The sequence below is a fragment of the Fusarium mangiferae genome (genome assembly GCF_900044065.1).
Source record: "Fusarium mangiferae strain MRC7560 genome assembly, contig: FMAN_scaffold010, whole genome shotgun sequence".
Classification (NCBI taxonomy): Eukaryota; Fungi; Ascomycota; class Sordariomycetes; order Hypocreales; family Nectriaceae; genus Fusarium; species Fusarium mangiferae.
In genome coordinates, this window is record NW_024573930.1 from 579,323 (window position 1) to 592,494 (window position 13,172).

Sequence of the window (13,172 nt, forward strand, 5' to 3'; positions counted from 1 at the left end):
CAGTCCGTTCTCCAGCGACAGGCATGAAGCTCCGAGTAAACGGCCGGCTCTCCACGGCTCCGGGTGGGTCCTGGAGGAGTCTTCCGAAATGAAAACGCGGGTCCGGAGTAGAAACTTTGGGGTGCCTATTCCACGGGCTGGGGAATTGTGGTGAGTGTATGACTGTAGGCGAGGTCACGTTGGCGAGAAGAGAATTACGACGAGCTGAAAGAGTTTTCCTGTTAGTTAGTGCTGCGTTTGGAAAGGATCGAGTCGACATGCCGGTACTTGGTGTCAGAGCCAAGGAATCGTTTCGATGACCCACTGGACTTGGCGATGAATGCAACTTGAGCCAAGGATAGGCGAGTAGAGAGAGTGTGTGACCGAGACTGTGAGTCTGAGGGGGATGATGGCTGGAGTTGACGTTGGAGATTCTCCGCAAGAACAACCCCAGAATTCGCTACACAATCAAGGTTTTCTTCTCCAACGTCTTTGTCTTGTCTCTTCTGCGTAGGGAACGTGTCGTGAATTGTGTAACGCGTAGTGATCGTCGGGTCGTAGTCCAAGTCGCACCGAGAACGATGCCGTAAGCCCAGAGATTGACCAATGCCCGCCGTCCAAAACGGGGCTGGCACCCATGGCGGTTTAAGCTTACCTTGCGGTGCCTTGGACGCTACGTCATAGGCCCAAACTCTACTGCACAGCTAACGACACCAAGAAAATTAGAGAGCAGCATCCACTGTAAGTTACATGAAATTCTCGCCAAGTTTTGGGGGTGTACGTACCCCAGAACCCCATGCCAAGGGGTTATTCGCATCCACATTCTTCCAGAAATCCAATCATTGATGGTCCACTTTGCACTGACTCGGACACCCCCAGGCCCCCGTTGCTTGCTCGCTCGCTCGCCTTGTTGCGGTTCAGGTTCTGAGGCCAGCAGAGATGGAGAGAGATGGAGAGGAGAAAGATACTGGAGAAACCCCAGATGATGAAGGATTAAAGCAACGCCACTGACATCGGCCCTTTATCGTCAAACCTCGTTAGAGACTAACAAGCAACATGGACCTCTCCACGCTCTGTTGTCTGCAATGCCCATCTCTAGTGAGTCTTGGGGTGCTGTAAGTGTGAGGTGATCTGCACCTGGCCCAACGGCGGCTGTCTCTGTCTCTGTCTCTGTCACTGAGAGAAACGGGCTTGGCTTGACTTCAACTTCCCCATGACGACTGCCAAGTTTAGTAAATGATGCCCGCCCCCATCTCGTCTTCTCCATCATCATCATCATCCATCGCGGAACGGAAAGACATGCCCTGTCGGGACCCCCGACTGTCGCCCTTTTCCCCTACCTAATAGTCTTTATGGGGCAGGCAGGGCCGTTTCTGTTTTTTCTTCTCTTATATACCCCAGGTCTTGGTCTTGGTCTTGGTATCTGAAGAATAAAAGACCTCGTCTTCCCTCCTTTTTTTCTATGCATTTCGGAAACAGAGATTTATTCTAGTTTTATTGTATTTCTTTTTCTCATTACACCTGCGACACAGTCGACACCATTGCAACCATGCTTGGTCATAGGTATGTCTACTATCCTTCCTCTATACTCAGCTCCGATCACAGCTAACATTCTCAAGGTCTATCAAGGTCAATGGCGCCGACTGCGGCATAGAAGCCATCCTTTTGGGAGTCATCACTTCCATTGGTGGATTCCTTTTCGGTTACGATACTGGGCAGATTAGTTCTATGCTCCTCTTCCGCGACTTCATTCTGCGCTTCGCAACCGGTTACGACGAGACCAAAAACGAAAAGGCCTTTGTGCCTATCATCCAATCGACCATGGTTAGTCTCATGAGCATTGGAAGTTTGATCGGTGCTCTATCCGGTGCATAGTACGTCTCCTTCACCTCGCGCAACCCAATACAACAAGCAACTGACATGACTTCAGCACATCCGACTGGTGGGGACGCCGCAAGAGCATGACCTTCGGAGTCGCCTTGTTCATTATTGGTAATGTCATTCAGATCACGGCGATGCAATCGTGGGTTCATATGATGATTGGTCGATTTGTTGCTGGTCTTGGTGTTGGTAACCTTTCCGTCGGTGTTCCCATGTTCCAGTCCGAATGCGCCCCTCGCGAAATCCGCGGTGCTGTCGTCGCCTCCTACCAGCTCATGATTACAATCGGTATCCTGGTTTCCAACATAGTGTGTCTCGGTATGAAGAAGATTGATACTAGCGACTCATCCTGGAGAATCGTCATTGGCCTCGGCATTGGCTTCTCTCTCCCTCTCGGTATCGGTATCCTGGTTGTCCCCGAGTCTCCTCGATGGCTCGCTTCCAAGGGCGACTGGGAGGGTGCTCAGCTCTCACTCGGACGTCTTCGCGGCAAGAAGAAGGATCTGCAAGACCCTCTCGTCCAGGACGATCTGAGAGAAATGCGAGGCATCCTTGAGAAGGAGAAGCAGGTCGGCCAGGGCGGCTGGCTCGAGTGCTTCGACCCCAGGAGCTCGGTTCCCAAGCTTGTCTGGCGTACATTACTCGGCTTCTTCATCCACTTCCTTCAGCAGTGGACCGGTGTCAACTACTTCTTCTACTATGGAGCTACCATCTTCAATTCCGCTGGAATTGAGGACCCCATCCAGACACAGCTCATCCTGGGTGCTGTCAATGTTGCTACTACCTTCGCTGGTCTCTGGTTCGTCGAGAGATTTGGACGTCGTTGGCCTCTATTCATCGGTGCCATCTGGCAAGCTGCCTGGCTTTGCGTCTTTGCCTCGATCGGTACAGCTATTGACCCTGTGAATAACAGCACAGTCGGTATCGTTCTTATTGTCTGCGCGTGCATGTTTATTGCGTCTTTCGCTAGTACCTGGGGTCCCATGGCTTGGGTCGTCATAGGAGAGACCTTTCCTCTCCGTACTCGTGCGAAGCAAGCCTCTATCGCTACTGCCGGTAACTGGCTTGGCAATTGTAAGTAATGGCTCTTTCTTGGGGTGACACTCTCCTCTAACAACTATAACAGTCATGATTGCTTTCCTCTCTCCAATTGCAGCCGATGCCATTAACTATGCCTTCGGTTTCGTCCTCGTTGCTGCCAACATAGCCGCCGCTCTTCTCGTCTGGTTCTTCCTCTTCGAATCCCGACAACTCACTCTGGAGAATGTCGATCTCATGTACGGTCAGGAGGGTCTTAAGCCTTGGAACAGTCACAAGTGGGTTCCACCTGGATACATCACCCGTGACCAGCGAGATGAGGCTGTCTTCCGTGGAAATGACAAGGGTAGAAATAGCGAGTCTCACTCTGGAGAGGACTCTCGTGTTGAGCAGATCGATGCTTAGAAAGGGGCTGCATGGGAGGGATTTGTGTAAGCACTGGATGCATACGCGGCGTTCGTTATGGGTTTGTCACTGTATACCTAGTTATCATATGGAGTTGGCCAGTCTGGCTTAAGACATGGGATCAATTATCATTATTGTTTTTATGTAACTGCTTTGTAAAATATGACAGGTATCTTGAACATGTTTCAACGCTTTGTAACAACCCTCCTTATAACATTGTAAACATGTGTTCCTCCGCGTAAATTCCTTTGGGACTAGTTCTCTAACTGCCTTTTTTGTACTTTACCCTCGAGCTGACCTTGAAAATTTAAAAGTCATTTACTATGTCATGATTGTTTCTCCAGGCAGATGTCTTTTCCCACTCCTTCATAATCTCAGTACTATCGACAACTGGCCCTGACCACGTTATCTCTGCGACAGATTTGACTATATTGTACCGAAAGAAGCATTGCGCATCTCTGCTGCTTCTAATCTCAAGTGTTCGAAGTTCTGGCATCTTTCGTGCTGCTGTCGCCGCCCAGCAGAGCAAGTTCTGTATCGTTCTCCGCTTTTGCGTCTCGAATAAGTCTGTGGTTAGCGTAAGTGTCTTCAGATAAGGCCATCGTATCAGTTGTTGAAGGTCTTGATCTGTGACGTAGGTATGGAAGATACCAAGGAAGTGTCTGGCGTCGATGATATCTAGTATAGATATGTGCTCTAGATTCTTTGACCATTGGCGCAGATGCGTTGCTAAATCCTCTCTAAATCGAACTTCTTTTGATGTCCACCTCTGAAATACCGCGCATTTCTCTCCGTTGATGGACAATGTCTTGACTGTGACTGGGAGCTCTATGGCAAAAGCTTTAGAGGCATAATCGGTCCAGTTTGATTCCCTATCGGAGTCGACAGAAGCCCATCGCTCGATGGTTATGTTTTCTATGTTATGGAAACTTTCGAATATCTGGGAGAGAGTCATTGGCTGGATTTGACGGAATTGCGTGTTGCGGATAAGGAACTTGGAGACGATAGGGACAGGAGGGAGGATGGCATCTTCCTCTACGTAGTATGGCACGTTGTCCCCGTCGCCCTCGTCAGCCGTGGTGAACTCGATGTCCTCCCAGCCCAAGAGGTCATACGTTAAGGCCTCCCAGTAATCCCTCAGCCTCCACTGCGTGTTCGGCAAGCCCCATAGACTGTACTGTTCGATGTAGGGTGCATGAGGCTCGTCATAATGGTAAGGCTCCTTCGACTGTAGCCCTTTGTGGACTTTGTACGCCGCAAGGTCCAGATCCCAAATACGCTGTTGTTTAGTAATCTGGTCCCAATCGTTGAATGAGAAAGCACTGAGCTCAAGGGTGATTCTGTTTTCCGGCTTCCATAGAGAAATGATATCCCACAATCGAAAGATAGACTCGGTAAAGCGCTTGTCTGCTCTCCACAGCACCGCGGGATGTTCGAAGTACTTATTTGCAGGATCGACACGAGATGGAAGAACTATCCGATACCAGATGTGTTTGACGAATTGTTGACGCCGAGGAGTAACTACTTCGCGGAACGTAGAGAGGTCGAATTGCCTGATGGCGAGGGACCTGAAGTTTTTCTCCTCGAAAAAATACTGCCAGGCTCTGCAGACGGCGGCGTATGGAGCGGTTGAAGTTTCTAGGGAGACATCCTGTAGGATCATCACCTGGATCTCGGGCGGGAGGGAATGGAAACGCGGAGGCATGGTGTATTGTAGTAAGGAGATATCTTGGTGCTGACAATGTTAGGGAGGATCATGAGAGTATAGAACGGTGTCTTTGAACTGACAGTATATGTGATAGTATAATAGCTGGAGTATATAGTGGCTCATAAGAACTGGAACAAGAAATTGATGTTGCTTTGTGTTTGCAGCATAAGATCGAAGTGATTTTCAGTGGGTGCAGATGAAGTTTGAATATTAGATGTACGAAAATGAAGGCGTGTAGTTGTTTAAATGTTCATGCTGGAATATTTGGATGCCATTGAGATGTTGGTGGTGGGAAATGTTTTGAAAGGCTAGAGTGAACAATAGCATGCGAACAGAGGGGTCGGCGTGGTAAACAAACGGACTGAACAGCAGAACACAATGACAGTAAAAGAACTCTTTGAGCAAGATGTCAAAGAAATCAGTATCAAAGAGAATTGTTCGTTTCATGCTCGTATTTTTGGAGAAGGAGGTCTATGTACTATCCCCTATTGCGATGTCTTTGGCGTTGAGGTTGGAATTGTACGAAGGAGATGCAGCATGGCCTTGGATTGTTAACGATGTATCTACAGAGCCATGAGGGAAAGCTCAAGATCATCGAGGGACTATAATGCATGTCTCTACCATCTTGACCTCTTCGGAGTCCACCAAGTGCATTGAGAAGGGAGTGTTCATGCTGCATAATATGACATTGACACTCGCTCCCCAACGACAATCAACGTAATATCCGGTCCAAAAGAATACAATTACAGGCTCTCGTAGGCTAGTACTTATCACTTCTGCAGGTGAGAGAAGCCTAGCAGTTATTGTTCCCCTCCGCCTGAGGCACCGACCCTCACTTCGCTCTGCATGAACTTGCCTTGCCAGTGCCCCGCCAAGTCAACCTCCCTCTCGCATCCATCTTCTTTCTACACAAATTTCACTCTCACTCATCACAAAAAGTCTGCGAAGATTGGAAAGATTTTCAAAAAATCTCGCGTCTACCGTTCATTATTCAAGGTAAGTCATCTAATCCTCAGCCAGGAAAAAAGACTCCCTAAAAAAGAAGTCTGGCTATACTACTGAGGCCTATCGTAGATTTTAGAACGATTGCTTACTCTTTTGTTTTTATCTTGCAGGCTGCCTTTTCTTTTTCTGAACCAGTCTCACTTAAGCAATCTTGGCCGCTACCAGTTCTTGTCAATACACCTTCTTCCCTTCCCCTTCCCCTTCCCTTCCTACTTCTTCTACTTCTACGCCTTATCAAAATGTCGGATACTTGCGACCACCAAGCCGTCTACATGAACTGCAGCCCTACTGCAGCGAACGCAGGATTCGTGCGACCTTCTCCTGAGCAGAGGACACTAGCAATGTCGAAGATAGGCAGACTAGCCAGGGGAGCATACCTCGCCAGAGAAGATGCTGTGAATGACGAGCAGACTTTCCCTGGGCCGCTGGTGCTACCCGGAGACCACCTAGCAGAACACCCAAGAGAGCAGGGCCAGACCTGCAAGGACTGGCTCGCTAGTGAAGCTACCCAAAAGCGCTTCCAGGAAATCTCGACCAGGAAGAAGATGTACGTGTTCGGCCCACCGAGTGTAAAACGACTACCCGAAGAAATGAGAAGCTGGTCACTCCCAGTTCTACCGCCAGGCTTTCCCCCTTTTCCAGATCGTTGGACCTGGACATTAAAGCAGTATAAACAACTGATCGTTTACCTCCGTGCATTCTACACCACCATGCCAATATCCCAATTCGCCCACACTTCGCACCTTGAACTGATCCAAGGACGGAGGCGTGTCCACTTTGAGGACACTCCCCAGACATCAGTCATCGGCTTCAGAGGCAAAGATGGCAGGGATACCTTTGAGGTACGACACCGCCCGTCGCCGGATGGGCTGTCAAAGATGCAGCTCAACGTCTCTGACTTGAGGACTGCTCTTGCGGAGATCAAAGCCGAACCAGCTCATTCAGTAGTCATGGTGTTAAACCATGACCTCTACGAAGACGAAGAGGGAAGCTACATCACAGAGAGAGTATGGGTGGAGGATGGAGTGGCAATCGTGTCGACATTCCGTCGTAATCCATGTTTCGATAGGATGGCAGGCATCGACCGGTTGCATAGGTGGCCAGCGAGCCACTGCCAGGCCTACGTGGACACTCGAAACCACCTCTCCTTCGAGGCCTTCGGTAAACCGCCTGGTGACTCTGCGCTCGGTCTTGCGATCAAAGCTGCCAACCAAGCTGGCCAGCCATCTTCAATGGAGGATCTCTCGTACCTATGGTTCGCACGAGTTCTCGTTGCTGTGTCTCGGGAAGCTGCCCGTTGTTTCGGGCTACAGAATTGCAACTACTATGCCTGTCTCATGCAGGGCGTGAGTGGGATGCGCCAGGCGGGCGAGATACCTCCGTATCTCTGCCCAGTCTGTTACTCGAAACTCGGGTCGGAACTGGTCCTTCTGCAGCCTGTGTATAGACGCGGGATTGAAAGGGAGGATGCCTGGCTTGGGGAGCATTACGCTGAACTGAAGGCGTTTTGCAACAAATGGAACAAGATTCCGCATTTCGCCGCCTTTGAGGCATGGCTGGGAAAGCGACTGGAGGATCGCAAGGGTGATGGTGATGGCGGTGACACGGCTGGGCCTTCAAACTAGGAGGCGCCAGCCATTGCCCGCCCAAGTGTAGAGGTTGGTTCTGACTGAGCTGTCTATACTATGTACACTGGCTAACTACTATTGCTAACTAGGAGCCTGCACCCTCCATCTCCTCTACACTTGAAGACCATCTACCTGATCCACTAGCAACGACTGCCGGCTACCACGCAGTCTAAAGCGATACAACAACCAATCCCAAGCGAACTAAAGAAAGGTGCTAAAAACGGTTTCTTCCATTTTAATAAGCAAAACAAATCTTCAAGTCAGTCTCAATCGCATGCCCACCACCGTAAACAAACCGAGACGAGAGCCCAGGTATTGTCGAGGGTCGGTGTCGATGGGTTCTGCAATTCACATTATATACGGATACACCAGCGGCAATCAAAGAAAAACCCCATATATACCCGGGAATAACAACGAACCCATTGATCAACACAAATTTACCCCCGAAAATCCTCAATCAAAAGTTCTTTACCTCAACTTCCTCATCGGGAACACTTTTAGCAACCGTTATCTTCAACCGGGTCCGGCCTCGGCTTCGGCGCCGATGTCGTGCTAGCTACCGACTCCATCATCACGTCTTTATTCCCCGCCCGTTTCACCTCACAAATCCTCCCTCGACATCTCCAATTCTGCACCAAATACCTTCAAAATGGTGCGCAAGTCTCTCGCGGTCTTGGCAACTGTAGCTGGAGCTTCAGGCCTCAGTCTCGGTCCCTTTGGACCTCAAAAGCCCATTGGTCAGAGCGGGCATGACTTTAAGTGCGATTTGCCGCCTGTGCTCTCACCTGGAAACGATGGTCTGCCTTCTGCCAATGAACTATTCGACTCGAAAGATGCTTTTAATAAGCAGGTGAAGCGCCATCAAGCAATTGTGCGCGTTCCGTCAATTTGTTACGACGATCTTGGTGATGTTGACAAAGACGAACGTTGGGCGCCTTTCTATGATTTACATGATGTCCTGGCAAAGACGTACCCAGCCATGTAAGCCACCAAACTCAATTCACAGACCTTTACTGACCAGATTTAGACATAAATATGCAAAGCTGGAGAAGATCAACAAGTTTGGTCTTGTTTACACATTTACCGGAAGCGACTCTTCACTCAAGCCCTATCTTCTCGCAGCTCATCAAGATGTTGTTCCTGTTCCTGATCCATCGACATGGACGCATCCTCCCTTCGACGCCTACTTTGACGGAGAGTGGCTTTGGGGACGTGGAGCATCGGATGATAAGAACAGTCTTACAGCTCTCATGTCAGCCATTGAGACGTTGCTCACTGAGACGAAGTGGCAACCCAAGCGGACTGTGATCTTAGCGTTCGGATTCGATGAGGAGTGCTCTGGTCCTCGAGGCGCTGCCAAGATCGGCGAGTTCTTGACAGAGAGATATGGCGACAACGGTATTCCCTTCATCTTGGATGAGGGCGGTTCGGGAATTCAGCTCATTGACGATACTCTTTACGTTCTTCCCTCGGTGCAAGAGAAGGGCGCCATTGATATCTGGGCTGAACTTCGCGTCAAGGGCGGCCACAGTTCTATCCCTCACCCTCACACCGGAATTGGTATCATGGCTGAGATCATCTCTGCTCTCGAGTCCAAGCCTTATGAACCTGCTATTCTCAAGGGAAGTCCTGTATACAACCATCTTGTCTGCTTGGCACGTCACTCTCCTGACACACACACCAAACTCCATGACCTTCTGAAGAAAGACAATCTTGAGAAGCTGAGGGATGAACTTATTCATCTTGATCCCATGGCCAAATTCACTATTCAGACAACACAGGCCGTTGATATTATTCGCGGCGGTCAGAAGATCAACGCTATGCCTGAAGTTGTCAACCTAGGTGTCAACTACCGTGTTGCGCCCCAAGACAGTCTCGACAAGGTACAGGAGCAGTTCGTCAAGAACATTGATGCTGTTGTTCAAAAGTACAACCTCACTCTAAGCGCCTACAAGGATGACGCAAAGTCTACGAAGGAATCTGGATTTGACTACGACGGCCATCTCAAACTCACAGCAATCCGCAACTCGGTCACAACACCCGTATCTCCTACCAGCGGCCCAATCTGGGACATCTTCTCTGGCACAATCCAGCATAGCTTTGCTTTCGACGGCGGAAAGGTCGTGCCTGTTGGTGAAATCATGACTGGCAACACTGATACAAGACATTACCTCAGTAAGTACATCGTTACACGAGGAGAGGGAATATGCTAATAGGTTATAGACTTGTCGCCAAATATTTACCGCTGGACACCGAGTCGACAGCGCGGATCCGAGAACATTCACACGGTCGATGAGAGGATAAGGATTGAGTCGCACATGGACATTGTCAAGTTTTACTACGACCTGATCCGCAACTTTGACGCAGCCGATTTCTAGACCCTCATAGCATAGACACACCCTCCAATGCTATTACATATCTAAACTCAATGGCATGATCTCGCTCATCAATGGCCCGAAATCCACCGACAACATACGCTTTTTCTTCACCGTCTCAATCTTAGCTTCAGCCCGGGAGCTACACCCGAGTGCTTTTAAACCCCCACGCTTCTCCACACGAACGCATCGGGCACTTTGTGAGCCATCTCCACATTCTCCTCTTTGCCTGGCTATGTATTTTCTGGGTTCATGTTATGACCTGTTTATGCTGTTCCCCCTCATGAATGGAATTGCTTGTGATTCTTGGCGGGAGTGTATTCTCACTGCCTGTTCAGTTATGCTGCATGTATATCACTGCTTCTAAGCTTGTGCAAATACCTGATTTGAACGTGCATGGCTGCAGTATCAAGTACAGAGACACTACATACTTCGGGCTCCCTCCGAGGCAGGCCTTCAACACCATTACAAACTCAGCTTCTCTTACTTGCTCTTTCACAGCGTCAACTCCACATCCAGATCCAACTGCGGGGTTCCCCACGATTGACAATCCCCATCCAAGCATCTGTCTGTCTCTCCCTCTCAGCAAACACACCCAGCATAGACTATGCCTGTACCTATTGAACATCCGACACCCCGTGTAAGCATCATCACCCCAAAGCGGCAATGTCCAGCGTGCTCCTCACCGTCTTTCACTCCCCATTGGCTACACATAATCGACCACGAGACACATCCTTTTCCTCACCGGCTTCTGCTGCACATGCGTGGGATTATTGGAAAAATATGGCCACTTTGCGGGGAATGGTAGTTTCCATGGGGTAATCAGGCATATGATGTATGTATGTAGGTATATGCTTCAAGCATCAATTGGTATTATTTTATGTACAGAGAAATTATTGCTACAGAACAGCCTCATATGATTGATGGTTGTGTAGTGTAGTGTATGCCCAACGCCACAACACCATCTCCGTGCTTCGCTTCGATCGAAATAACAGGTATCGTCATCATCAACGTCGTCACCGCCCAATGCAACCTGCTTTTGTCCCCCCGAGTCAAAAACATGCTTTTGTTTTTCAGAGGGTAACTTCAAGATCCATTACTTCTTGGAACCCTTGTGCAATAGTATCAAGATCCTTCTGAGATGGCGCCACGCAAGGTCGTCGAGGTTCGCCCCCGTACCCGGAAAAGTGTCCCAGCGCTGCCTTTACACCAACGAATCCAGTCTTGATCGCCGTCCAGTCAGCCTTGGCCACTGTGGCTTGCAGCTGACGGGCTTCTTTCCAGTTTCCTTCCTCTGCGAGCTCTGTGATGCGGACGCATGCCCTGGGGCAGAGGTTGGCGAGGCCTGAGATGGTGCCGTTGGCTCCGACGGCGTGGCCTTGCAGGATGAAGTCTGCGCTGCCGCCTCCGACCCAGAATCCCTCGGGGCAGTCAGCTGCGATGCGGGCGAGCTTGCCGGTGTTCCCGCATGTGAGCTTGACGCCTACGACGTTGGGATGCTTGGCGATGCTGAGGATCGTGTCGGAGGAGAGGTCTCGGCCAGCTGCGGCGCCGGGGAAGTTGTACACCAGAAGAGGAATTGGGCTCTTGTCTGCAACGGCGTAGTAGTGCTGGATGACTAGATCATCGGGGAGAAGTCCGCCGTAGTAGCTTGGAGGTAGAACAAGAGCATGTGTGGCACCAGCCTTGCCAGCGTCTTCACACAGTTCTGTTGTCTCCCTTGTGCTCTGAGCACCACAGCCTGCGATGAGAGGAACACGACTACCACTTCCCTCGTGGAAGATGGTATCTCTGGCAACGCGGATGATGGTGGTTCGTTCTGAAGGAGAGAGGTGGGCACATTCTCCGTTGGAGCCGTGAACAACAATACCAGCTACTCCTGACTCGAGAAGCTTGATGATGTGTTTCTCAGTAGCTGAAGCATCGACCTCGTCTTCGGGAGTGAAGAACGCAAGGGTAGGGACGTATACGCCATCGCCGAGGCGCAGCTGAGAAGCCTTGGGGGAGCCCATGGTGGGAGATTCAAGCAATGTCGAAGGCATATGGTATGGTATGATATGATATGAGCGTAAAGTAAAGTATATAAGTGCAAGCAGATTACACGCAGCAAGCAGTCTCTCTTTTATACAAGTAAAGAACAAGAAAAGCAGTGAGAAGAATGATGAAGAGGCATTGCTGAAAGAGGCTGGCGTCAGCTGCTCTTTTATGTCCAACCAAGGACTAGGTATAAGAGTGGCGTCCTCGTCATGAGGTAGCCCATTGCTCAGGCGGCTCAGGCTCAGGCTCAGGCACTTAGGTTCGAGAGAGGCATGGTTCGAAAAGCGTGGGGGTTAGGTCCGGATCCCTGGGTACGTGGTGAAAAGGCGGGGGAGAGACACGACAAAGACATCCGCTGAGCTCCGGCCGAGAGACTCCGGGCCGAACCGGTGACCTCACGCGAGTCAAGAGACACGAAGTGATCGTGGGGGTCTACAGCGGCAGTTTTCCACTGCAATTGAGGGCTTCAATGGATCAATACAGGGGACGTCTGAGAGGGGGAGCACTTACACGGAGAGTTACACAAACGCCACCTTTACGAAATGGAAGCAAAGATGTCGAGCATATTGTAAAGGCTGCCATCCATCACAGAGACCACAAACAGCAACAAAACAGCGATCATCCTCGCAAAAGCAGGTACCGTCCGTTCACAAGTCGCCTGACTTACTCCAACCCCCACGTCCAGCCTGTCCAATAGCACCCGCCAATTGCCGTGTAACACTGAGAGAGAGGAATGCTGAGAGAGAGCGTGGGGGGGGAGGGAGCAGCAGAGCTGAGAGAAGAGACAACGCTAGAACGAGATCTTGGGAATTGGGCGTTTTAATTGATGGAATATTCGTGAGGGGGGAGGGCAGGTGATCGTCGTGATCTGATTGTGGTGTTGGGAGAGGCGCAACGGGCCACTGCAGGCCATATTCCTCACGTGCATTTGACGTGGGGGGTTTTATTCTGTGTTTGTTCTCGATGTTTATGCTGTTTTGTGTGAATCTGATCTTCAAATGATGGATGCTGCTACTATTATGGATCTATTTATATCTTGTTTATTCCCGGACGTAGGCGTAGTTGGTGGGTTGTGGAGTGGCCGCATTAGTTACTGACTGCCGATGCTGGCTTCGT

General features: G+C 50.1%; 5 protein-coding genes across 5 annotated transcripts; 3 read left to right on the top strand and 2 right to left on the bottom strand.

Annotated features, from left to right (window-relative positions):
- Positions 1-1,528: 1,528 nt before the first annotated feature.
- Positions 1,529-3,303, top strand: FMAN_02293 (uncharacterized protein; the record flags this gene model as incomplete). The annotated part of the gene is made up of 4 exons (XM_041835633.1): positions 1,529-1,542; positions 1,599-1,853; positions 1,910-2,934; positions 2,987-3,303. 4 exons carry the CDS (start codon positions 1,529-1,531, stop codon positions 3,301-3,303), a joined length of 1,611 nt encoding a protein of 536 aa, XP_041685777.1.
- A 307-nt stretch (positions 3,304-3,610) lies between these two features.
- FMAN_02294 (uncharacterized protein) lies at positions 3,611-5,008 on the bottom strand (the record flags this gene model as incomplete). Its single annotated transcript, XM_041835634.1, has 1 exon — positions 3,611-5,008. The coding sequence occupies one exon, from the start codon at positions 5,006-5,008 to the stop codon at positions 3,611-3,613; it is 1,398 nt and encodes a 465-aa protein (XP_041685778.1).
- A 1,247-nt stretch (positions 5,009-6,255) lies between these two features.
- Positions 6,256-7,641, top strand: FMAN_02295 (uncharacterized protein; the record flags this gene model as incomplete). Its single annotated transcript, XM_041835635.1, has 1 exon — positions 6,256-7,641. One exon carries the CDS (start codon positions 6,256-6,258, stop codon positions 7,639-7,641), a length of 1,386 nt encoding a protein of 461 aa, XP_041685779.1.
- Positions 7,642-8,293: 652 nt separating this feature from the next.
- FMAN_02296 (uncharacterized protein) lies at positions 8,294-10,022 on the top strand (the record flags this gene model as incomplete). Its single annotated transcript, XM_041835636.1, has 3 exons — positions 8,294-8,625; positions 8,672-9,819; positions 9,868-10,022. The coding sequence occupies 3 exons, from the start codon at positions 8,294-8,296 to the stop codon at positions 10,020-10,022; spliced, it is 1,635 nt and encodes a 544-aa protein (XP_041685780.1).
- Positions 10,023-11,092: 1,070 nt separating this feature from the next.
- FMAN_02297 (uncharacterized protein) lies at positions 11,093-12,061 on the bottom strand (the record flags this gene model as incomplete). The annotated part of the gene is made up of 1 exon (XM_041835637.1): positions 11,093-12,061. One exon carries the CDS (start codon positions 12,059-12,061, stop codon positions 11,093-11,095), a length of 969 nt encoding a protein of 322 aa, XP_041685781.1.
- Positions 12,062-13,172: the final 1,111 nt, after the last annotated feature.